The following is a 27,249-nucleotide window of genomic DNA, read 5'->3' on the forward strand; positions in this document are numbered from 1 at the left end:
AACATATTACTGTGATGAAATAACAATGACTAATATCGCTCTTAAATTGTTGGAATTATAAGGGCTTCAGCCTTTTTTTTACTCAATGTGTTTGTTTTGGTTTGTTTTATCTTGCCTTTCAAATGGTCTTATTGGCTTTGAAACGTTAGCAAGCAGTGTTGTTCTCTTACAGTTCTAGCTCCAACTTTTAGCAGCCATAGGAAGTAGATTCAAAACATACCTGAATTAGACATGGGATTTTACAGAACATTTTATTTTTACTGATTTGTGATAAAACTGAATAAACCACAATTGGTTAAAGTTGTGATAGTACAACTAATCTTAGGGTGAATAAAGTACTCTGGAGAAGTAAATTGTTTATGTAGACATAATAATACCATAGTATACTCAATCCAATAAAATACACAAACTAGAATAGGAATTTTCAAACGTTGAACTCCTGGAGGAGCAGTATAGTGATTACTGTCATACTTAGCCATGTAAAGATCTATAAACACTAGATGCAAAGTAAATGCAAAGTCTTTGGTTTATTAATGGATAACAGGATTGAAAACAAGCCAGAAAGTGCAGGCAGATGAGATTATAGTAAACCATAAGAATATGGCACTTGCAACCAAAAACTTGCCATTTCTGGGGTGGCAGATGAAACAGAGCATTAAAACAAGGGTTTTTAAAACATGGATTGAATTTTTTAAATGAAAACAAATGATAACAGGAAGAGAAAAACAAGAGGAAACAAAATGAGCAGGAATCAGAATACTGGGGGAAGTTTTTTTACTTGGATTTCTATGAATTCTAAGTATGCAATCGAGAATGCATTGAGGGTCAAGTTTAATCTTATCTATGAGAACATTATAAATTACTTTAAGTCAGCACATTTAGAAAAATAAAGAGCTGAATGTGTGACAGCTTTTTGTTTTATCATCATATGTAGAGTCGTGTCTGACTCTTTGCAGCCCCATGGGCTGTAGCCTGCCAGGCTCCTCTGTCCATGGGATTCTCCAGGCAGTACTGGAGTGGATTGCCATTTCCTTCTCCAGAGTAATCTTCCTGACCCAGGGATCGAATCCACGTCTCCTGCATTGGCAGGCAGAGCCCTTGACGATCACACCCTCTGTATAATTTTAGTCTACTTACATCTCAATTTCACTTTTAGTGACACTTAGGTCCAATTAGTGGTGCTCAGACTTTGGTGTAGGTCAGCATGTCGCAGGATGCTGGTGAACAGGGCAGATTTCTGAGTGACATCCCAGAAATTCTGGCCAGTACTACCTCTTGAGTGGGACCCAGCCAGATGCAAGGACTATAGACCACCTTTTGAAAACACTATCAGAGAATCATCAATCAGGAGGGAAGTGGCTCTTTGAGCCAGAGAATGTCATTCATTTTTATGAACTCTGACTCTATCGAATATAAGTTTTAAAATTTAAATTTTTGTTCATGGTGGTGGATTGGAAATATGACATCTTGCTTGTTAGTCAAAAAAAGGATTATACAGTTGTCTGTGATTATACAACTTGGTTGCTTATAATCAAACTTTTTAGAACATAAAACTGAAAGAATGACCTAATTCAACTCTTGATTTTATAAATGAGCCATATGAGGTTCACAGAGTTGAAGTAGCTTGCAGTATCATGTACGTTGCTAGTGACCACATAAGACTGTTTTGCCCTTTCCATTCCTTATGTTACATTTCTCTTAAAATTCTCTGATAGTGGTCCAGTATTATAAAAAGGACGGAGGATAAGCCAAGCATCCCATTAGCTGATATCTTTGCCTTATACAGAAAAATAAGTTTAGAACCTTGGGTAAAAATATATGCAGTCAAGAAAAGCAATTGCATAGTAACAATTATATGATATGTCTTGTCCTTCCTCTAAATAAATGTCATGAACTAGGGAATGGTGTAATTATGCTAAGTTGTTGCAGACATAAAAGTTTGAAACAAATTATGAGGCTCCAGGAAAGTGTCCGCTTGCAGTGCAGGAGACCCAGGTTTGATCTCTGGGTTGGGAAGATCCCCTGGAGAAGGAAATGGAAATCTATTCCAGTATCCTTGCCTGGAGAATCCTATGGACAGAGGAGCCTGGCGGGCTACAACCCATGGGGTCGCAAAGAGTCGGATATGACTGAGGGAATAAGCTCGCACATGCAGGATATGATAAATTGGTTTTACCTTCTAAAGAATATTAGGCTTCACTTGAATTTTTCAAAGCTGTCCTTTCCCCACAAAGTTTTCTGAGAATAAATTTTTTTTAAGACTTTTTTTTCTTCATGTGGAAGGTGAAGTCTTAACTACTAGACCACCAGGGAAGTCCCCCCAAAACTTCTTTGGTCTGCTGCCCCTACCAAATCCATTTTTTTTCGAGGGGGGAGGGTTTGTTGTTGTTCCGTTGGTCAGTCGTGACCCCATGGACTGGCGGCATGCCAGGCTTCCCTGTCCTTCACCATCTCCCGGAGCGTGCTCAAATGGGAGGCTGCAAATAACTGAACACTGATTGGTGGTGCTTAAAACAAACAGGGATGTTTCTTCTCACATTTACCGTATTTCTGGAGATAGGTCATTGTTGGTATTTGGTTGAGTAGCTCAATAATATCAAGGCTCAGTATCAGTATCTCTGTGATGCTCCTCTCCTTTCTCTCATAGTCTCAAACTCCAGGTGCCATATTGTCACTCAAAGTAGGACGAAGAGCTGGGCAACGGAGAAGAGCGTTGGAAATGGGGTGTGGGGTGGCAGAGTGTCTGCCACTCTCTTCGTTCGTGAAGAAACTTTTGTTTTTCGAGCATCATCTGGGTCTCATGGGGCACCTCCAGTTTGAGATGTCCTCTCTTCTTGTTCCTTCTTCTTCCTACCTCCATCCTTCTAGACTGTTCTACGTGGCCCCCAACACAAACACACCACACAGAGTGACCACATACCCAAGCCAAGTCAGAACCTGCATTTCAGAAGAGTCCTTTGATTGACAAGCCTTTAGGAATGTGTACGGGTGTCCCTAGGGCTATAGGAAGTTTGTTTTTTTTTTAATTATTATTTATTTTTAATTGAAGGATAATTGCTTTACAGTATTGCATTGGTTTCTACCAAACATCAACATATAGGAAGTTTTGCTGAATACACTCTCTCTGTGGATGTCCAGCAGCTCTTCTTCCCTGCTTCTTTAAAAGAATGATCAAATCCAAACATGACACACTGATGTTTTAAAAAAAAAAAATCAGAAGTCAGTACCTTGAAAGCGTATCCTAAGGCTTTTTTTCAGGTAACCTTTATACTGAACCATAAAAAGATTAAAGACATCTTCTGCTGGACTCAGGCCCTGTCATTCATGCTGAGATTGTTCGGTAAAAGAGGTGCTGACACCTTTGCTAAGAGGAGTCAAGGTCTTCCAAGCAGGAAACTGGCTTGATGACAATACGCTGACTTGTCAGTTAAGCCGGTGGCCGCTCTGGGCAATCACAGATTGGCTCTCGTTCTGACTTCTGACTTTGTGTGTGTGTCGGGGGAATCTTATGAGTCATGGTTAGCCTTTCCAGCCTGATTAAGTTTGAAGGAGCCTCTGGATTTTTGCAAAAAAAAAAAGGAGTTTGCCAACAGTTGTCTTCGGCACCCCCACTGGAGAAAGTCGGTTCAGAAATGGAAATTCTAGACAAACAACTGAAGCTAAAGGACACCTCCATGTGTAAACGCTTCCAGATGCAAACAAATTTTTCATTTCACTCTCTACAGTTTTCATTTTAAAGGGTTATTGAGATGGAAGCTTGGAGGAAAGTGCATTAGAATCATTTGCCCTGGTTTCCCATCCGAGTGAGGCCGGCTCACAGTTGCAAGGGGAAAACACTGTCTAAAAAATAAATCTTAATCAAGTCCCTGTAGTCTATCAACACATGCTTTTCAAAAGAAGCAAACGAAGAAACATCTGAGGAAAATAGGACTGAGTTGGTGGAACATCTTGAAGAGGGCTAGTCCCCTCTTAGAAAATTAAAAAGACATGCGGTAGCCTAGGAGCGTCAGTGCTTGTTAAATAGAATAACATAAAGGAGGAAATTCAAGATACAGCCATTTTAAAGTTTAAAACAACAATCTGCAATTCTTTGGATTCTCAGGTTGTTAGGATTGTTTTCACCCTTTTGAAGCGGTGCTGAACAGAGTTACAAATAGTGTTTTTGTTTTTAAATTGTTGGGCCAAAAACAATAAAAAATGTAATTTGGCCTATAAAATATTCTCTGCTCCCACCCAGCAAGCCTTCCTCCTGCTTCCTACCAGTCATCCCGTCCTCCTTCTACAGCTTCCTGTACAAAAGGCTAGGATACCAACATCTGCCTGAAGCAACCACACATGCATTTCAACCAAATAAATAAATAAAAAGGAACAAAAGTCTGGGTACACTAATGTTGCTCTTATTCTCAGCGGCTGACTGCCATTAGCCCTCTCTGGTTATAATTATAAGGTCTTTTAAGCCTTAGGCCGATGGGCCTGAGCTCATGGGTGATTTGGAATTTGCTGATAGTGGCTGGAATGAAGCATGGAGAATCTTTTAAACTTAAGGTCTAAGCTCACTGAGTTAGACCACTGTATTCTTGGGCTTAGATGTTTACTCAGTAAATGAGGCTCCTCGGTGGTAATGCCTGGACCATTGCCCAGCCATGTGGAGGGGGCGTGAGCGTGGATGTGACTTTTTGGGGGGAGCCTTCTGCAAATAAGAGCTAACGGGACCCTATTGAGAACGTTCACCTCCCAGCTCCTCTGTGCCAGCACAGTGGATAACAACAGGATGTGGGTTTCAAACACGTGTAAACTTCTTCAAGCTGCCTCTTTCAGTTTCACTCTTTTTTAAACTAGAAAATAATAATTCAGCTATTTAAAAAAAAAACCTTTTTTTTCTCACTACCAGTATTTTTTTTGTCATTGTCATATCCCATATCAGGACTTGATTCCATTCACATTTCTACAAGCCACTCAGGTAACTGAATTCATATCAACATGTATTTAATTAGGACATTATGCAAATGAAACAGCATATTTATGACACAGGTAGATTATGATGTACACTAAAAAAAGTTTCACTTTCTGTAAATGAGGAAATAGATTGTATTCATCATCAACTAAGGGTATTCTGTACCTCTAGAACTTGGTTGATGGTTTTAATGAACAGGACTAAAAGATGCAAAAGTCGCAAGCATGTTGGTTGTAAAAATCAAAGGCATTTAGCTTTAAATTAATTTCTTTTTAAATAACTTCTGAAGTTTGAGTAGGCCATAAAATTAGAATCTGCATGCATTTTTATCAGACCAGAGAATATAAGGCAGAATTGACTACCCATTATTTATATTTTCTGTTGTTTCTCCAATTCTCACCCTCCCTTTCATGGTCTTTGTTCTTCATCTCGATCTTCTCTTTCTTACATTTTTCTTTTCCCATCACCCTCAGGACACAGAATCAAGAGAGAATAGACGATGGTCACAATTGGTAAGAAGAGAAATTTTGTAGGTTTTTTTTTTTTTTTAATTGCAAGTTTTGAGTTGTTTTTGTACTTGAGGTATGCACATGCTACAAAGATTGCCATTTCAATTCATATTGTCTCGAAAACTCAGACTCCTTTCTAGTTTTTCTATATATAACGAAGACATTGGTGGATTGTAGGCTCTTTTAACTATGTTCACCGAACAAAATACCTTGAAAGGGACACAATTCCAAGTCATGTATCAAAGATTCGATTTGATGTATATTTACCAAATGCCTGACATCCCTATGCATTTTGTTGATTCGTTATAATACAATAGAGTGAATTCATGTTCTGTGCTGGCACTTGCTCTGTGATGAAAATCCAAAATTAAACAAGTCACAAGATTCCTACCTTCAAGTTTATAGTCTAATGGAAGAGTTGTTGTTATTTTAGACGCTAAGGTGTGTCCGACATTTTTGCAATGCCATGGAGTGTAGCCCGCCAGGCTCCTCTATCCATGCGATTTCCCAGGCAAGAATACTGGAGTGGGTTGCCATTTCCTTCACCAGGGAATCTTCCCCACCCAAGTAGAGTATCAAGGCTGTTCTTCTACTTGGCAGGCGGATTCTTTACCACTGAGCCACCGGGGAAGCCCCTAATGGAGGAGAAAGGAGTATAAAAAGATCAAGTTCAGGGTGATGAGAGAGTGTTACGATGACACAAAGAGCTGTGATTTTAAAACGATGATGCAAACCAGTTACCTCTTGCTTACGGAATAGATGGGCTACAGAAATCTGGTAATAAGACAAGTTTATATAAACTGAAACATTTTCCTACAACTCCACTGTAAAGTTGGATATGTTTTCCCAGGAAAATCTCCAAAATGCCTAATGCAAAATTTGAGATTGCAGAAAATACTCTGTTGTGCCTATATTTGGCCTCCTGAAAATTGTCTTTACAAGGCCCTCCCTGCTTTCATTCACAGCTCCCATCCTGCTCTTACTGTTTTCTTCTGGGTGTATTTCTCTATTTCTGGGACTACCACTGTCTTGGGACCGGAAGCATTCTTTTCTTTCTTACTGGGATTGCCTCTGTCTTCACACTCAGCCTCAGCAGCTCAGTTTTCCTCCTTCCTTTCTGTTGAGAGATTTATGGCAGCTCATAGAGTCTAACAAGACATATTCCAGCCTGGCATGTTGTGTGGTTTCAGCTGTGGAAGATGAATGACCTCTTATGTCTAGCTCAAGAATAAATATCTAGCTGATATTTATTGATTAATTGAATAAATACATATTGACGGCCTACTCTGTCCAATCAGAACACAATTTTTCACCTCCTGAGCTTACCAAGTAGCATGGGAAGATGAGCATTAAATACTCATTTGTTTGTAATTGTGATTATGGCTGTAGAGGGCAAGTATAGGTTTTTGTGAATAAATTGAAGTGAAACAGAGTTTGTCTAGAAGATGTAAGAAGATCAAGAAAGGCTTCCCTGAGGAGATGATATTTAAACTGAGATCTGAAGGATAAGTAGGAAATTCCTCCAGGCAGAGGAAAGAGTACAGGTTTGAGGGCAGGAAGAACATGGTAGTTTTGAGGAACTTAGAGGTTGGCGAGGCTGTGTGTGCGTGCATGCCAAGTCGCTTCAGTCATGTCTGACTCTTTGGGACCCTATGGACTATAGCCTGCCAGGCTCCTCTGTCCATGGGATTCTCCAGGCAAGTACACTGTGTGTGTGTCAGTTGCTCAGTCGTGTCCGATTCTTTGCAACCCCATGAACTGTAGCCCGCCAGGCTCCTCTGTCCATGGAGATTCTCCAGGCAAGGAGGCTAGAGTGGGTTGCCATGCCCTCCTCCAGGGGGTCTTCCCAACCCAGGGATCAAACCCCGGTCTCCTGCATTGCAGGCAGATTCTTTACCATTTGAGCCAGGAAAACGGGGAGGATATAAATTATAATCTAAATGTATTGTCCCCACAAAACAAAAAGACTGAAAATAAACAGTTCAGGATTGGTGCAAGACTCAGGAGTTCATCACAGGCTTTTTTAGGTATCACTTCGTCTTGTCTGAGTCTCAAGTGGTCCTAGGCATGACGGTGCCATTGGAAGGGAGAGGGCAGGGAAAGGTGTACAATGCCAAGTTCTTTATCAGAAAAGTTAGAAGCTTCTCTGAAACCCTCTTGTGAACTTCTGCCTGTGTGTCATTGGCCAGAACACAACCCAAATAGTAAGGAAAGCTGGAAAAGTGAGAATGTAGATTTACCAGCTGTGACCCTGGAGGCAGCCCAGTGAGAAGGGATCGGGAATGGATATTGGTTTCCTCAGTAAACAGTGTCTGATGTCAGCATTCTCCAGCTTCATGATCTTCGGCAAGTAACTCAACTTCTCTAATCCCTCTTCGGAAAAATGGGAGCAATGAGACTCTCCACCTCAATTGTTGTGGGGTTAACTGAAAGAATTTTTGTGCTGAGAACATAAGACGCGTTCAACCCATATGAGCTCGGGTGACATGCTTGACAGCTATGCTGCAGTCAGGTCCTGAAGAGCTCTGTAAGTCGTATTGATCATTTTGTGTTGATCCTTAGCACAATGAGAAGGTATCAAAGGATTTTAAGCAAGGAGGGGCATGACCACATTTGTGTTTTCAAAAGAGCCTTCAGTTTCTCCCCTAACAGATACAGCTGGTTGTGTGACATAGCAAATTGTCAGCACAAGGCTTTGCTTACCTGTGTTCCCTCCTGGATGACTTTTAATACTTTTTTGGCAATCTAAGTTGTTTTGAGATGTGTGAAATGAGAATCAAATGCAGGTGTTTGACTTCCTTTGATTTTTTAGAAAAACATCTTAACCCTGGGGCAATTTAATGCCAGAGTATCAACTTACTTTGATCAGGATTTTCAAATCTATTTGGCTGATAGTACACCTACAGAATAGGAAAAAAAAAAAAAAATCACAAAGATTTTACTTTGCTCCCTTGAGCTACTGCCCTACTATTAAGGACCACAGCAAGCTTACATGTTTAAAAAAAAAAAAAAAAAGGAAGAGCTCCAGCATTCCTTTCACACTCCCACTCGCCCCCGAGGTTCTTCCACTTCCTTCCTATGGCTTTTTTTAGAAGCGAGTGTGTTTTTCTCACGTCCGGCAACAAAGGATGTTTTTGAGCCACCACTGAGGTTTGTGTGTGACTGACTTTATAACTCTTTCTAGAAAGTGCTATCTCTATTTGCATAGATTAAGTCAAACTTTATCTTGAGTGACAGTCTCAAAAGACTATTTTTGTTTTTGTAAATGGATTTTTGCTGTTATTTAACCTCAAATAAATTTACTGATGTGTTTAAAATAATCTTAAGAGGACCTGTCAAAATTCCTTCACAACTCCTACATGAGTTTTAATCTCAAAAAAAAAAAAAAATTTTTGTTTGGATGATTCTTTCAGCATATTGTATTTATTCCTGTTACCTTGTTAAAGAGTTTATCATCTCTTCCTTAAATATGTCTGAAAGTGTCAAAATGTGTGTAGCTGGATGGCATGGTAGCTATGTATAATCTTTGGTGATTTTCACAGAGAAACATGCTTGTAACAGTCACCATGCCCTGTGCTGGGGCTATTGGATGTCTTGACATGAGGTGTTTTTATCTAATTGTAATTCTCTGAGCAATGAGACAAGGTGAAATCAACAAAACTCAGATGGCCGAGAATCGTGCCATAAATCCTGTGAGAGAATTTACCTTTCCATTGTCAGATGATATAAATCATTTAAAACATGTGCTGGAAGAGCTGCCCATTTTCTCGAGGGGAAATAGGGTTTACATTCCAGGTTTTACTTCTCAACCAAGAGAAAGATATTAAAAGAGCCTCCAAACCTTTTAGACACATTTTGGTGGCCAATCTATCCTGTGCTGCCAGCAGTAATCCCGCCAATGACATTATAAAGAGGCAGCATTCCATTGATTACAGGAACAATGGCCTTAGCTGCTTGGTTGGTAAACAAGATTGCACTGGAGATAAGTATCTGCCTTTAGTAAATGACAAGCCCCACCTATAATCCAGATAGGAAGATTTCTACTCCTTGTGAATTTTGTGATTCCTTTTCTGTTGGAGTTAAAGAAGTGGAGCTTAGCTTCCAAGATCAATTTAATGTCTAAATTCCTTGGCATTTGTCATGTTAAATCAGCACATCTCTGGAGGGTGGCTATAGTTATTTTAGCATTGATTTACCTCTAGTGGTGCAAAGCAAAGGAAGATCCAGAAAATCAAAGTCAGTTTTCGTAGGCCTTTTCTCAGAAACAAAGGGAAGCTGTGGTGTTGATGGGTTTTTTTTTTTTTACCTCTCATCTTTGCCTTCCATGCAAAATCACTCTTTATATGAGTTTCTTTCCCATACTGAATATCTGTTATAGGCAGAGCCTTGGGTATTTCTGTGGTTGGGGGATTATGCAAAATAATTTGAAGGCACACCAGCAGACTTTGAGGAACTAAGTACTCATTTAAAGAGATAAGATATTATAGTGGGAGTTGTGAGAGTGGGCGTGCAGTGTTGTGAGAACCCAGGCTTTCACATTATGCCTCATCTTGGATCCGGCCTCTGCCTACTACTTGAGCAACCTGTGCAGAGGATTTCATGTGGGTCCTCATCTGGAAGATGGAGGTAATAAAGACTCTTGCCTCGAGGTCGCTATGAAAGGGCAGCAAGGTCCACTTGACTAAGAACATGACCTAAACCAGACTGCTTGTGTTTAAATCCCAGCTGTACTGTTTGTAGCTGATATAGCCTTGGGCAAATCTCATCCTGGCTGTGTACCTCAGCTGCCTCATCTGAAGATGAAGACGATGCCGGTACCCACTTCACAGCGGTGCTGAGCATCTAAGGGGAGAGAGGAAAGGGAAACGGCTGAGAACAGTGCCCTGCAAGCAGCGTTACCTGAGGGTTTGCTTTCATTTTTGTGGGGATTCAATAGAACACATGTAAAATGCTTGGTTCACATGGAGGAGGTAACTAGTAACTATTACATTATGCAGAGAGCTCAACACAGCGTGTAGTATGTTTTCAGGACTCAGTAAATGTTTGTTAACATCATTATCTAGTGCATATGTCTTTGTGTGTGTGTGTGTGTGTGTGTGTGTGTGTGTATAATAAGGGAGAAAAGCACATATTCCCTAACAACACAAAAAACATAACTTATGGGTTAAAGTCTATAAGACAGAATGGATATCAGCCAAGCCACACATCTAGGAGAGTTCTTCCTATACTACCGGGCACCTGTTTTGTCCTTATTTAGAAGCCTATTTTTTCCACTGATGCTTCTCAAACATTTTCAACTGTGGTGGAACCCCTGAGTGAGTGAGTGAAGTCGCTCAGTCATGTCCAATTCTTTGCGACCCCGTGGACTGTAGCCTACCAGGCTCCTCTGTCCATGGGATTCTCCAGGCAAGAGTACTGGAGTGGGTTGCCATTTCCTTCCCCAGAAGGAACCCCTAATATTTCATAAATCAAAGGAATAATCACAACTGATTGTTCCTCCCACCATAGAAAGTTAAAATCAACTTGGCTTTTGGGCTTGACTAGAAACCTAATTAATAGTAATCACAATGCAGGCATGTTCCCATTTATAAATACAGTCCCAAAATTCAGTTATAAAACAAGAATTTAGATCGTATAATACCTCATAAAAATAATGTTACAATGATCATTAACATTCAGGCCTACCTATATAATTATCCCAGTATATTGAAGAAAAAAATGGTACTGCACATTTCTGCTAACCATGTATGAGTCGCGGCATGTAGTCTGACTTCTAGGTCGAGACGTAGAGACCTCCCCCCTGTGAAAATCCCAGAGGCGATGGGGATGAGAATCACCTCTTGTCTGTCCCCATCATCTTTAGTTTACTTGAGAGATAGGGGTTCGGGAGATATGGTTTTCATTATGCAACTTCAACCTTGGTTTTCTGTGCAAATCAATGGCAGAAAAGAAAGAGGGGTTACAGGGTAAAAATCACCATTGCTGGGACTTCTCTGGCAGTCCAGTGATTAAGACTCCAAGCTTACAATGTTATGTGGCAGCATGGATGGGCGGGGAGTTTGGGGGAGTATGGATACACATATATGTATGGCCAAGTCCCTCCGGTGTTCACCCAAAACTATCACAACATGAAATAAAAAAATTTTTTTTTAAAAAAGGACTCTAAGCTGCTCCTGCAGGGGCACAGGTTCAATACCTGCTCAGGGAAATAAGATTCTGCATGCTGCACAGCACAGCCGAAAAAAAACAAAAACATAAACATTATTAAAAATCACCATTGGTAAGTATGTGTCGTCTGTAAAGATTATTTTCTTATTAAGACCTTTGGCACGTTTCATTGTCCCCTATGTTCCTTTCACCCCCCACTCCACCTCTCCACAAATTACCCAAGGCCATGGTCCTAGGGATAACTCCACTTGTTGCTATCAGAGTTTTTCCTCCATGTACTCCTGATATGATATTGAAAGGCTTTCAGACTAAGACATCCCTGAAATCCCTCGTTTAAAAAGGCAATGTTAGAAGAAAACAGTTTGCAATGTCATTATCACTGTTAATTCCAAATTGAGTCAGATTTCACTGTTTCACCCTCACTACTGAGTTTGTATGCAAGGGCAGCCTGGCGGAGAAGCCAAATACTATGCCATTCTAGATGTGTCCATCAGGTGGTACTTCACACAGAACAGAAAGTGACAGGAGCTTTCTTGAGGATCCAAAGCTGGTAATATGACATCAGTTTTTCATTCATTCAACGAACACTGACTGAACTTTTAATATATGCCAAGCATTCTGATGGATGCTAGGTGTACAGCAGTGAAAAACAAATAATATGCCTGCTAAGGCTAGGCTGATGATAAAATACACTAACAGGTGAAGATAGTGTAGCATAAGGTGATAATTGCCATGAAGTGAAGTGAACTCGCTCAGTCGTGTGTCACTCTTTGTGACCCCACAGACTATAGCCCACCAGACTCCTCTGTCCATGGGATTCTCCAGGCAAGAATATTGGAGTGGGTTGCCATTTTCTTCTCCAGGGGATCTTCCCGACCCAGGGATCAAACCCAGGTCTCCCACATTGCAGGCAGACGCTTTAACCTCTGAGCCACCAGGGAAGCCTGGTGGGGATTAATTGCCATGGAGGGGATTAACTTTGGTTGGTTCTGCAGGAGGAAGTCAGGGAGCAGGCCATGTGACCATCTGGGAGAGGAGCTTTCAGGCAGAACAGCAAGGACAAAGCCTCTGAGCCAGGAGCATCTTTGTTGACACAGATGTTCCAGCTGGATCAGAGGAAGCTAAAGGAGATGGGTGGGAGATAAGGTCAGAGGGGTAGCAGGGGTACTTTGTAGGGCTTTGTAGACCACTGGGAAGATTTGCTCTTATTCTAAGTAAGAGAGGATGTGTTTTGAAAACAGAACTTTAGGAGTGCAATGTGTTGGATGTCAGGTGTCAAAGGAAGTGCAGAAGCAAGGATAACTCAACCTGTGTGGCTGTGTGCCTGAACTGTCATTTACTGAGCTGAGGAATATTATTGAAACATCATGTCTGCCAACAGGGGAAGAAGGAGGAGGGAGAATTAGAATTTTTATCTTGGACATGTTTAGTTTGATATGCCAATTAGACAACTTAGAAGATGTCAAGTAGGCAGGGGATAGGTTGGATGCAATTCATGGGTGAGATCTGTTCAAGGTGTACATTTGGGTATTTAGGACCACAAGACTAAAAACACCAGAGAAGAAGTGTAGATAGTTTTTTGGCTTAAACAAAAACAAACAAACCTATAATGGTAACTGGAGGCCATTCACCATCCTTATATCTTTTGGGGATTTTTTTAGAAAAAAAATTAGACAAAATATTAAAGCAAGCTTACAAAAGTAAAAATCCTTTGACTATCTTATTCTCTTTATGAGGAAAAGCCTGTTGTAAGATGTTTGTTTGGTTACTGTTTACTAAACCAACCTGATATCTAGAACTGTTTTGAGCTCAAAAACACAACCATAACATGCTTGATTAGAAGCTTTATATTATACTATAGTGATAAAAGCAATAGGAGAAATAAATGACGTATATCCAGTGATACTAAGGAAAAAAAAAGAGAGATGTTTGGACTGAGTGCTAAGACTCTCCAGTACTTAGAGGTCAGAGAGATGAACTGGAACTAGCAAAGGAGACAGAAGAACTGTGTCAGTGAAGAAGACGTGAGAGAAGACAGTGCCCCATAACACAAGTAGAGAAAGAAGTTAAGGAGAGAGTGTTTGTCCCTGTCAAATGCTACCAATAAATTAGATAATTTGAGGACTGATAATTGATTATAAAACTTGGTGAAAGTCATGATTTTCATTCAGAGCTGCTCTGAATAAACCAGCTCTTCTGGTCTGTAGTATGTACCAATTTCCATGCTGTAAATACTTCCATCAAGCTACCTATAGTTTGAGAGGAAGCTTGTAAAATTGTTGAATTTAACCGCTGGCTCCAGCTAGCTCCTGTGTACTCTGCTTGACAGGAGCCGTTTTGGTGGATGGATGGGGAGGGAAGTGGATTCATAGGAGATGAACTAGAAGAATTGGAGACAGTGAGTATAGACAACATTTTTTGAGGCGTTCTGCTATATAGAGATAAGGTGATAACCAGATCAAGATGTGTGGTCAAGAGTTTTTGTTTCTTTGTTTTTGGGGTTTTTTTTGGGAGGGGGGGTCTTTATAATAATAGGAGGTAAAGCAGCATATTTATATGTGATGGGAACGATTCAATTATAAATTGTTGAAGAAAGCAGAGAGAATTGCTGGAGAGAAGGCCCTGCTTGGGAGAAAGGGAAGGGTTGAATGCACAGGGAGAGGTGAGGGGTGGCTTGGTTTCAGCTGAGAGCCTGACAATTCCCTCGGAGTCCCAGCAGAGAACAGGGCAGCACTGCCCGATAGAACAGTGTGGGCCACAGCTGTAATCTTAAAATTGTAGTTGCTATGTTGAAAACACAAACAGGGAAACATTAATTTTAGTTCTTTGATTTAACCTGATATATACAAATTATTAAGACATGTACTGAATAGAAAGCAATTGTTTATGAGACATTTTACATTCATGATTGATAAAATTACAAAATCCTGTGTATATGACATACAAAAGCACATCTCAATGTGGACTAGTCACAGTTCAAGCGATCAGTAGCCACAGGTGGCCAGACTGGAGAAGGCAGGTATAAAAATGAGTGAAGGGCTTATTACGTCTTGCGGGGTGGGTCGGGGGGGATCGTAGAAGTTCTGTTTGCTTCTATTTTCTCAGTGAAATAGAATTCAAGGTAATCCAGCAACTGGGACTGAGAATTGGGCAGAAAGTGCTAGAGGTTTGAGGAGAGAGAAAAAGATGTGGAACAGTCATAGAGGAGAACAACAGAGTGAATGGAACCGGAGAAACGCACTAGGAATAGGGCGGAACTGATGGCGCACTTGAGGCTGTTGTTTAGTTGCTCAGTCGTGTCTGACTTTTTGCAAACTCTTGGACTGTAGCCTGCCAGGCTCCTCTGTCCATGGGGCTTCCCAAGCAAGAGCACTGGAGTGGGTTGCCATTTCCTTCTCCAGGGGATCTTCCCGACCCAGGGAGAGAACCCATGTCTCCTGCATTGGCAGGTGGATTCTTTTACCACTGAGCCACCTGAGATCAGTGATGCAGAATTTAACGTGAGACATGCAATCCTGAGCGAATGGTTTTCTTCAGCCACTTTCTGTCCTGCAGAGGTGGGGCAGGAGCATCTGCAGCGTGTACAAGAGTTGGAGTGAACCGGGTTGAAATGAACTGGAAAGCAGATGCCAGGCAGTCCATCCAGTAGAAAATGCTAAACTTTGCCCATAGGAAATCTGCCCTTTATTTTGTCTGATCTAGGCTTTCTATGTGTGGGTTGGCGGGTGAGGAGGAGGATGAGACATTAGGCAAGAGCATGTGGGAGGGTTTAAAAGCATAGTGACATTTTTCTTTTCGGCCACTGAACTCCTATCTTAGAATTCTTAGCAAGCTCTCCAAGTTCTTTCTCCAGGGTTGCTTCACTGAGCTGTGGGTGACCCATCTCTCTCTTTACTTAGAAGTCATCAGACTGTTTACTGAGGTTTATTCTTTTTGCACGGTCTGAATCTGATATATACTTGTCAGGACACAGTGGTGTGTTGAGCTGACTCTGTGTTGGTTGGAGCCCAGGAAGATGTTAATGAGGGCTCTCTGTTCTCTGCTTGTAACCTGAAGCTGCCAGTCAACAGAACAAATCAGAGGTTTCCAGCAGCACATTGAGGTCCTTATGTAAGGCAAATCACACGCAATTTTTGTCTTTGCAGAATTTCTTTCTGTATAATTATTCTTTTGATCATGCTACACATGAAAAGAAAAGCAACTGGGGGTATGAATCATGTCCTTGTTTTACTTGGAATTCAGAACTGAGACAGGGTGAAGAGTCTGAGAATTGCTGGTCTGAGGGAGGTGGTTCTCCGTTCTTAATCGACAAACTGGGTGCATGTCCTTCCTGCACGGTGTCCTCAGAGCAGACTTACCCCCTTGAACCCCCATCTCTCAGCCATCTTGCGTAGCTCCATTCCTGGGTGTGATGCTGAAGGGAGTATGGTCCGAACTTTCTCTACTGTGCATGTGGGAGTGCTTCCTTGTTCCTCAGCAAATAAGTTAGGGCCACTGGACTGCATTCGGACTCTTAATGAAATGTCTCAGGAATTTTCTCACTGGTTTGATATTAAAGGGATTGAGTGCTTAATCTGTACTGTGCCTTCGACTGCTTTTGGAATTAGTGGTTTACAAGGGGAGTTTGTGGACAACAGGAGTGGAGTTCACAAGTCCTCTGCTGTCTTGATGCCTTCCTTGACACCCGGACAGGATGGATCGCTTGAGCCCTGGTGCTCTCGTTGTATTTTGCACGTATTTCCCCCGCGTCCCTGAACTCGAAGTCCCTTTCGGAACTTCACGATTTTGCATCTGATGCTTCTTTGACCTTCCCCACCTGTAAATATCTGCTTATCCCTCAAAATCCAATAAATATTTGCGGAATGGATAAATGAGATGCTTTGTAGAGGAGAAGGCCATCCCTGAATTAGTCACTTTTTCTTATGAGTCCCACACACTTGGGTTATGCTTCATTTGGGGCACTTATCCGGTTCTTAAGATGAATTTACTTCTGGGTCTCTCAGGAACTCTCTCCAGTATAGGGCTGTTTTATGTACTTTTGTGTTTTTAGTGCTTAGCATAGTTAGTACATGGTGATGTGATGAGCCCTCACATTTTTGTTGAATGTGACATGCAAAGAATTAAGCATGATAGTGTGATTGACGTGCATATAGAAATAGTTGAATTGGACCACACTTTTATAGCCCATGCAAGGTCGTATTGAAAGTAAATCAACCAACTTGATGCATTTCAGATGAAATATCAAAACAAAGATGTATTGGCTTTAGCCCAAAGCAGAAGTTTATATAAAGGATGTAACCTTTTGCCCACCACACCCAGGAATTAAACTAAAAAGAAATCTAAAAATCCATTTATAGGTAATTTCTACTTGAAGCTTATAGGTATGAAAACAGATTTATTTAAAGTTTAATAACCAAATTTCATGTGGGTTCTTGTTTGGGAAAACTTTCACATGACATTAATATGCCGTAAATTGTGATTTACAAAAACATTCTCACATCCTGTCTGGGGTGAGATTGTAATTTGTCCGATGAACTTTCCACTGAAAAAGAAAATGGCAAAACTGACAAACTAATCTAGCTATGCACGTTTTGTTTTGGAAACTTGCTATTCCCAAATGTTCCCTGAATTTATTTTTGAAAATTCTTTGGGAAATTCAAGGGAAAAAATTGGTCTTTTGAGAAATACCTTGAATGTTAGATTTTGTATGTCAAAGGAGTATTGGATTTCTTGTTAGCAGGTTTTTGTTTTTTTGTTTTTTTTTTTGACCTTTTGCTTTTTTTTTCTTGTACTATTTATTGTTTCTACTATTTAGTAGGTATGTATTTTATTCTGATGTCTGAACTTTTAAAATATACTGTGTTTCTTATGTTTCAATTTGATAAAATAGATGTATAAGTTTAAAAAAATGTTTTGTGTATGTCTTATCTATTTGATTGAATGCGTCTTCCAGATAATAGACATTTCATATTGGATGGATGGATGGGTGGTTGCTTTGAGTGCAGGTGGATAGGTACAAGTCACAGCTTTGCTACATACTAACTCTGTGGACTACAGCAAATTAAAGATATAAACCTCTGTTTCTTCAAATGTGCATACTCATAGTTCTAGACGGGGTTGTGGAGATTAAAATAAATTATGCATGTAAAGAACTTTGTATCACAGTTGGCACATGGTGAGGGCTCAGAAATATTAGCTGTTGTTATTACTCATATTAACATAAGAATACATGGCTTTAACCACATAACCCATTTTTTTTTAAGAGTAAATTGTTACAACATGTAAGAATTATGAATGTATTGACTGTAGCAGATTTGATACCAGTAATTTTCTAATCACTATTGCTCAAATTCTTCCATCCATAGGAACAGGGAAGGGTAAAAGAACCGGAAGCTTCTTTATCTAATTTTAGAATTACAAGCATAGCTTAGATATGAAAACATTCAAAAGCTTTACTATGATACAACAGCTGGTTGTATTATGTACCATGCCTTATTAAAGCAGCATCATTTCGTGCAGTTTAAAATGTTTATAAATTCTAGGTAAGCATTCTTAAAATAGGTCTTTCCCTCTAGGGTGACACCGAGATTCCCAAAAAGGGTGATAATATTTTATTAATAAAAGATCTTTAATGGGGTTGCGATCATTAGGCAGCATTGCCCTCAGATTGTACAAACTTTCACCTAGCCTTCTCTAGAGGAAGAACCAGCCTGATTTTTTTAGGCAAAAGAGTTAGTCACTGAGGTCTGCTCTAATTCCGTTTTCCCAAAGAGAAGCCTGCGCAGAAGGAGGGCGCGCAGGCAACCGGAGGGGTTAGGTCGCGCTCAGCGCAGGCTGGCTGTTCCAAGGGCACTGTCCGCCTTCCCCCTGACTTGCACGGCCGGGCACCCCTTCTCGGCGGCCTGGGGGCCCCCCAGCCCCAGGCTGATGCCAACGGGCGGTAGGCTCCTCGGCCGAAGCTCTGCTAGGCCCGCGCGCCGCGGCTGGGCTGCCTCCCGGCGCGCGCGTACACACGCGCAGCTTGTTTGGAACTTGAGCAACGCCTCCTGTTTTCTTTCCACCCTATTTCTGTTTGTGCAGAGCTGGCCTTTTCTGGCAGGAAGTGCCAGCCATTTAAGGAGTGCAGGCGATTCCCGACAGCCGGCCCCCTCCCCCGCCGGGCCGCCTTGCTCCCAGCTAATTGGCCTGGAGACCGACCGGGCTTAGCCCTGCGAAGGTTCGCATTTTAAAAATGTCTTCTTTTGTCAGCTTGAGATTTTCCAGCATTTAAAAGCGGAAAGGAAGCGAGGAATACAAGGAAGCTATTAAAGATATATTAAATAAACTCTACTGGGAGCAAGCGTGTGTTTAAGAGAAAATCTGTAACTTTTGCAAGGGAACTTTTGGTGATTGCTTATTATTTTAACAAAGAGGGAGGGAAGGAGGGACAGAGAGAGTTGGTTTTGTCCCTGAACTGGAGAAGCAGATGTTTAAAGGAGAGGGGCAGGAAGCAGCTCTGACAAATGAAAGGATTTTTGATTGAGTTCATGAGCTAAAGTTTCCTGCCAGTAATTCATTCAACCCTAGGCTACATAAAAGAAAAACCCTCATAATTGAATTTTAATCGCCCAACTTTTTAACATACAACCAGAACAGTCAAGTAGAGCTGCCACAGGTAAAACAGAAATAACGCTGTAAACTGATCGTAGATGATTATTTATTGGCAGTTTTTAAAAAATTATGATCTCCTTTGCTTCATACTGCTCCTCCTTTTATGGGTGCCTGTGGACCAGAGGCTATCCTTACAGTCTGTGTAAGTTAAAATCCTTTGTGCAGACTTTTTTTTTTTTTCTTTAAGCTGTTTTGTGAGCAGGTGCAGATGGCTTTCATGATCTGAGCCAATTGAAATGTTCTGTTTCAGCCTGCAGAAACTGAGGTTTTAAAAAAATGAAACAACCGCGTTTTGTGCTGTATCTATAATTCAGCTGGAAAATGTGTTCTCCATTTTATGATGAAATCTGCCACTTCTGTTTCTTCTCTTAATGAATTTGGTTTGTTTACAGCCTTAAGGAAATCTTGTCACTAAAAGCCACCCTCAACATGCCTGCAGTATTTTTCGGTCTGATGATTTCACAACCAGGGCCATTGCAAAATAAGAGTAAATGGGTTTTTTTTTTTTTTTAATCCCTGGAGATTTTTAAGAACTTTTTTTTCCTTTCTTTTTTCTTCACAGTAAACAGTTTCAGGAAAACTTGGAAGCATTTGAGACTTCTGTACCTTTTCGTAAATATAATATTAAATAAGCCAGTTTTCTTAGTGAAGTCTTAGAGTCTTATACCAAGTGCAGAAAGTAGGGAGTCCATGCATCCTAAAAACTCTAGGTTTGGTGCTTGCATTAATGAGTCCTCCCACAAAACAAAGTCAAGAGCAAATTAACTCCTCTGGAATACAGAAGGTTCTGTGGCCCTCACTGGTGATAAGCCACAGCTCTGTACTCAGGCACACTCATATGGGCAGGCCATAAACCAAATGGCCATAGCCAAAATCCAGAAGCACAGAATGGGCTGCACCTTGAACTGAACAGACCCAAATGTCAAACTGTAACTGAACCAAAACATGTCCATAAGAAGGCCTGATGAACTAGTTTAAACCAGCATGATACTTACGTACTTTCTAACATGACTGAACAAAGCCAAACTAGAACTTCAAAAAAATTCCACAGACTTAGCTTGAAACAAACCAAGAGCTCATTGGTCTGGATCTGTGTTCCTGTGTTGTTTACGGGATCCCAGCTAGAAATGAAGGGTTTGGATCCTGCTCTGATATCGACCCTCACGATAATGACTGATCCGAGGCTACCAACTCAGGAAAGAAGTGTTAAGGGGCAATACCTGGTATGTTGTCAGTGAAACAGAAAAATCACTCAGTTGTGTCTGACTCTGCGACCCCATGGACTACACAGTCCATGGAATTCTCCAGGCTAGAATACTGGAATGGGTAGCCTTTCCCTTCTCCAGGGGATCTTTCCCAACCCAGGGATCAAACCCAGGTTTCCCACATTGCAGGCAGATTCTTTACCAGCTGAGCCACAAGGGAGGCCCTGAGATACAAACCCCAAAGGACAATGTTTCTCACCCTTGGCGCAACTGAGAGTTTGGACTGGATAATTTCCTTTGGTTTGGGGGCGGGAGGGGCGGCAGGGAGGGCTGTCCTGTGCATTGTAAGATGTTTAGCACCATCTCTGAACTCTACCAACTAGATGGACTAGATTCGAGTTTGGCATTGTCAAATATCTGGGGTGGGCAGTGAATTGCCACCTGCTGGGAACCACTGCAGTAGTCATCAACGTTGTTTCCAAAATGCTGTTGTATCAGTTGTATTGACTGTATTAATATCCAGGAGATATTGGAAAGAAAAGCTGTACATATTTATCTGCCCAGAAGGATCATCTAATAGATGTTTGTCCTTCGTTCAGAGCCGGTTTCTCTACTACAGCAAGAAGCCCTTTATGTTAGAAGCTAAGGAAAATACTGTAAGTTATAGAAGTTAAAAGTTATTTATAAGCACACATTTTTATAAAAACTTGCCCTCACACCAATTTATGGTGTCAATAATAAAATGATTCTAGAATCTTCTGACCACACAGTGTTTATCTTCATACTCTGAAAAAAAGTGGCAGAAATATTTCAACACATTTGAGTCTAATATTTCTAGTTCACAGTGTAGGGAGATGCTGTTTGATCCAGCCTGCCTACATACCCTACAATGAATTATTATATATCAGAGTGTTATTTCGGGAGAGACATCTTAATTATAACATTTTGTTGTTGTTGTTTGTGTGTATATAGTGTGTGCCTTTGAAGTAAAACTTACAGTTATTCTGTGCTTCAATGAGACTTTTCATTTTTACATATTGTAACGGTACCTTTCCCTTGGCAATTTTCATTTGTGAGGAAGACTCATTTGTACATCAGAGCATTATTTGGAACAGTGGGTTTTGCCAAGATTATAATGTGGTAATTGCATCTAAAATTGAGCTGTGCCAAAACACTGCAAAAGTAATAATAAATCCACTAAATATATAACACTGACACAGACAGTTCATCAACTTTTCTTTATATTGTGAAAAACAAACCAAATTTTCTTTTCTTTTTTTTTTTTGGTCTGTGAGGAAAACATGGGGAAAGAATCATCACCGTATAAAATTGAACAGCTAATCGAGTTTTCCAAATGGTTTACTTTAATGGTGATTTAGCATTCTAAGGCACAGACTCTTAGCTTTTGTTTAGCTTTGGTCTTTAATGTAGATTATAAATCTAACCACTATATAGCAACAAAGAAAAAAGTTATTGGTTAATATGTCCTCATACAATGTACCTGATGACAGTGCCTGTGAAGCTTTTAATAACAAGAAAATATTCCCTTAATCTCCATTGATCCCTACAACCACTCTGTTCAGAATCAATGATTTTCTTATTTTACCAATGAGAAAACTGAAGCTTGGAAATGTGATGAAGACATGAGCAGGTCAACATAATTGTGGGAGGGATCAGGGAGAGAGGGATACAAATATTCCAGAACTTACTGATCTATCTGCCTCTTTGACCATCATTCTGCTGTTATGTGGCCACCACTGTGCTCTAAGATGTAGGTGCCATTATTCCATTTTCTTAAGATAAAAAAACAGACTCTAAGTGGAAACTCTATGTGGACAGCTTGTAAATGATAGCCCTGGAATTTTGAAACCAGAACCTGTGACTTTTTTTTTTTTTTATTATTGATTCCCTGGTACCTTGAAGTGAAAAACATAAAAGAAACTCAAAGTGCATTAATTCACACTTCACGTGTAAACTCTTAAACATGAAAAAGTACAATCACATTATGTATGGCCTCAGTTTTTAGGAAAACCAAAACTTTCAAAGTTCTTGATTCTGTCCCAGGGATTTGCCTTTACTCTGAAATTGCCCACAATATCCAAAGTGTTTGCAGCATTCTGTGCCTGGCTTTCTGAAGAGCGCTGCCCTAGAGAAATGGTGGCACTGGCGATGACTCCAGAAAGAGTCAGAAGCTATTCACTTTCATCTCCTCCACTGTCATCACCCAGGAGAAGGAAGAAAATTTACCGCAGTGATCTGCTGTCTAGAGACCCTCCTTCTAATGTGTTGAATCATCCAAATCTGACATTACCTGCCAGCCACTGGAAGAATAGCACAGCATTTATGTTACGGAAAATCAGGATTGGGCCAGGCCATATCAGTGTGTTCAAGTGTGGGAGCTTGAGTATTTAATAAAACAGTTTTGACATTCTTAAGTGGGCTCCCCAGGTGGCTCAGTGGTAAGGAATCTGCCTGCCAGTGCAGGAAACGCAGGAGATGAGGGTTCCATCCCTGGGCTGGAAAGATTCCCTGAGGGAGGAAATGGCAACCCGCTCCAGTGTTTAATGGCAACCCGCTCCAGTGTTCTTGCCTGGAGAATCCCATGGACAGAGGAGCCTAGTGGGCTACATCCATGGGGTCACAAACAGTCAGACATGAGTGAGCGACTCAGCAGCACACACTACATTCTTAAAGATGTTAGTATGGTTTACATCTGTGATTGCAGTTGTACTGTGTCAACCCACCTCAGCCCTGGTGGGCCAGTCCGGGCCTCTTAGGTCTAGTCCTGGTGTCACATGCTGCTTCCAGCTTGGACTTGGGCCACAGCGCCTCTTCATCTGGGCTTCCCAGGTGCTGCAAGTGGTAAAGAACCTGCCTGCCATCACAGTAGATGTAAGAGACGTGGGTTCCATCCCTGGGTTGGGAAAAGCCACTGGAGGCGGGCATGGCAACCCACTCAGTTTTCTTGCCTGGGAAATCACATGCTCAGAGCAGCCTGGCAGGCTGTGATCCACAGGGTCCCAGAGTTGGCCACAACTGAAGCAACGTAGCATGCAGGCACGCATGCACCTTTTCGTTCTGTTTTTTCCACAGGCTCCTGAAGCCCAGAGTTGCTACTTACTCCTTTGGACAATGACCCTTCAACAGACCCCTGGTTAAATTCCTTTCTGCTTAGTTTGGTTTCTCCAAGAAGCTTCCACCAGTGACTCAATAATATTCTACGCCATTTTGTGAGCAAGTTCTTTATCTGACTGACTCTGTACATTCCAGACACTTGAATAAGTCACATTTCTTGTCTTACCTCTTCTAGTAGGTTCTGGCTCATCAGCAGACAAATACTGTATGACCTCACTTATATGTGGCGTCTAAACTACCACACTTATAGAAACAGAGGCTAGACTGGGGGTTACCAGGGCCTAAGAAGGTGAGAGAAATGAGTGACGGTGGTCAAAAGGTCCACACTTCCACTTATAAGATGAATGAATGGGGATCAACTGTACAGCATGGTGTCTGTAGCTAACAACAGTGAAATGCATATTGAAAGTTGCACTTTATATGAAATTGTAAATCAATTATACTTCAATAAAATAAACATAAAAAAAGGAAGTCGTTAAGAGTAAGTCCTAAATGTTCCCATCACAGACACATACACACACACCAAAAAATGGTATCTGTGAGGTTAGGATGTATTAGCTAACTTTATTGTGGTAATCATTTTGCATAAATGTTTATCAGATCATCCTGCTGTCTACCTTAAACACTCACAATGTTGTGTCAGTTACATCTCAATAAAGCTAGGACAAAAAAAAGCATTAGTAAGCACGCCTTGACATATCATATCTAAAATGGAAGTTTCGTCTGCAGCCGTAGTAGCTACAATGACACCTACTGTTGGAAAAGGAGTTATTGATCCAGGAGCTGAACTTGAACTTCTCTGGGGTGGGGGCAGGGGGATAGTTCAGAACAGTGACAACCATGGCTGTCATAGAAATACCACTGCAGAGACAACCAGGCTTGGATTCACCATGGAGATTACGTTCAAAATTGGGTTCTCTTTCCCTGGTCTCTCAAATGACTTCGAGGTTAGCCACTCAGAGAAAAAAATAGATCTTCTCTCACTAGGAAGTAAAGAATGTGCTGTTTGACTTGAAACATAACACAAATGTTCCTTGGCTCAGTTTTGTTTTGTGTCTGATGAGCCTAATGCTTCTCTTCCCCTTTATACAAACCCGTCACTGGTTTCTTAGGTGAGGTGTCCAAGCATGAAATGCTTAGATCAGACTTTGTAATAGTGTGAGTAACAGTTTTCCTGTCTCCTCAATATTAATGAAACAAGTAAAGCCTATACTAATGGCTTGTCCTCTGAGCAGGGTATTTCAGGCCTAATTCTCTTTAGAGCACAGCTGGCATGGAGTATGCAAAAGCTCTTCTGGTTCCTTTAGCCACTTAAGTACTAATTTGGTGGCATGGAAAACATTAGGCTGTGTTCATACAAGCAGAACAAAGCAGAATATTGAGCAATTTTATCAATGTAGTAATTCGGCTCAGTTGATGTTTCTACTTAAAACAGATGTTTGAGTTGTCAGGGTGCACCCAAAGTGTTGGTTGAAATAAACAGCTTAGCAGTTTCCTCTCATTGCACAAGCATTCTGAACAATGGGCAGGTGTGAACTGTGCAAATCTGTGAGCCTTGAAGAAAGTGGACAAACTGTAGAAGATTGTATCATTTTCCAAATGGGTTATACCCATAGCCAGACTCAATGAATGATTATTTTATTAAAGAATGAAGGAATGAACTGTTAAGTTTTGTAACCATTTTGGCCTGTACTTGATCAGTTAGTCAAATTTCATCCTCTTACTATGTGTTCTCCCTACATCTCCTCCTTCATTTACTTAGCTCTTTTTTTATGAATTTAGATATTCCACCCTGCAAGTAATGACTGAAACGGTCCCTTTCATTTGGCCGTGGCATTCCATATATATTTGTTAAAATTATCCCATTTGGGGGTTTCCACTGGATGACCTTACTGCTGTTTCTGATATAAAAGTTTGACCTGTAGTCACCCATAATACAACTGGCAAGCTACGTAAACTTTCAAGCTATATGAAAACTGCTGTTATGGATTGGGAAAAAAGTATTTATGGGATGTTTTCTGTGTAACAGTTCACTAGAAATTATGGAAAACAGCTTCATCCATCGGAAGCTGACAATCTCATTTGAGAAAGAAAACCAACTCACATGAACCAGTTATAAAGAAGAAATGAAATGTGTTATGCTGGCTGGACTCTTAGTGCTGAGAATAATAAAGTGTTAATTGTGTGGGAGACACAGTAAACCTCAAAGGCATTAAGGAAGGTAGAGATTAACATGGGCTGAGGCCATCTAGGAAGACTCTCAAAACAAACCAACAGTATTTATAGGCCCCTTCTATGTTCAAAGCTTCGTGAGGGCTGGAGAGAAGTGTGATCACAGAGATGGGACTTAAGCAGGATCCCAGCGGATGAGAAAATTACTGACTGGCCAAGAAGTGAAGGTAAAGTGAAATACAGGGCTAGGGGAGGGGCGGGGGCAGGGGAGAGAAGCAGCTCCGCTAATCAGCTTAACGCTGCAGTTCTTCCTTTGAAAACTCCTTAGACTGATGCAGATATGCCAGCTTAGATTTTTTAATCCATTTTGGCTCATGCTTGGTCTGCAAAATATTAGCATCCAGTTCAGAGGTTTCTCTGTAAGAGAGAGAGAGAAAAGCAGATAGTGCTGTTCTCGGGGATTTGGGAAGATGATCTAGCAGAAATGATGGATGGTGCACTAGTGTCTTTTTCTTGCAAAGAAAGGCACTACAGAAAACAAAGATGCCAGCTGAAAGTCTATCCTGTGTGGTAAATGCAGAGAACTCAGGATCGTGTGTGTGTGTGTGTGTGTGTGTGTGTGTGTGTGTGTGTGTGCTCAGTCATGTCTGACTCTTTTCGACCCTGTGGACTATAGCCCACCAGGCTCCTCTGTCCATGGGATTTCCCAGCCAAGAATACTGGAGTGGGTTGCCACTTCCTGCTCCAGGGGATCATCCCGACCCAGGGATCCAAGCTATATCTCTTGTGTGTCCTGCATTGACAGGCAGATTCTTTACCACCAGTGCCACCTGGGGCAGTATCCCTGAGAAGATATGAATGAGATGTTGGTAACCAAGCTTTATTATTCAGGGTTATTTGGGTTTGGGAAAGCGCTCTCATTTGTTAAGTACTTCTTCATGTTTCAAGATACGGTGTTTCAGAGTGAGCATTCATTATGCTTTCTAAATTCCATATATGCTCGTTCTTATTCAAAATCCCCTGCTATGGAGACCAAGAACTAGTCATTTCTGGTTCAGAGATGCAATGATACCTGCCAACACCTTTATTTTCCAGGCAGAAAAGAAATGGTAGAAAAATGTTTATTTTGAAGATAACAGGCTTGCTGGTTTTAAAATCATAGTCATTAGCATTGAGATCTAGTGCCTTTTCTGCTCTCTATTTCAAGCACTTGAGGTGTTTTGGGTTTTAGGATAATATCTCAAGTATTTTATTCTGTAAAGACAGCAGACACAAAAGTTCTTTTAGTTGTTGGGAAGGGAGGAGACTATTCCTGCTCTAGCATCATTTTGTTAATTATGTAGCCTTCTGTTGTGTGTCTAGAGAGAAATTGTGTCATGTAGAATATGCCCATAGCATTCAAGTTCGGATAGTGCACAGCCTCCTTCCTACTGAAACAAAGACATTTTGCTTTGAT

General features: G+C 41.0%; 1 protein-coding gene across 2 annotated transcripts in view; it reads left to right on the forward strand.

Moving 5' to 3' along the window:
- The window catches only part of MAML2 (mastermind like transcriptional coactivator 2), a 402,720-nt gene that overhangs the window by 89,259 nt on the left and 286,212 nt on the right, over positions 1 to 27,249 (forward strand). Inside the window, exon 1 of one of the 2 annotated variants that reach the window (XM_070767568.1) lies at positions 1 to 26,020. This exon is cut by the window's left edge and continues 25,757 nt beyond it. The exons of the other annotated variant lie outside the window; for it this stretch is intronic. Coding sequence (XP_070623669.1) covers positions 25,988 to 26,020 — 33 coding nt within the window. The 5' untranslated portion in view covers positions 1 to 25,987. The remainder of the gene's footprint in view (positions 26,021 to 27,249) is intronic. 2 annotated transcript variants of the gene reach the window in all.

The sequence above is a fragment of the Bos indicus genome, chromosome 15 (assembly GCF_029378745.1).
Source record: "Bos indicus isolate NIAB-ARS_2022 breed Sahiwal x Tharparkar chromosome 15, NIAB-ARS_B.indTharparkar_mat_pri_1.0, whole genome shotgun sequence".
Classification (NCBI taxonomy): domain Eukaryota; kingdom Metazoa; phylum Chordata; class Mammalia; order Artiodactyla; family Bovidae; genus Bos; species Bos indicus.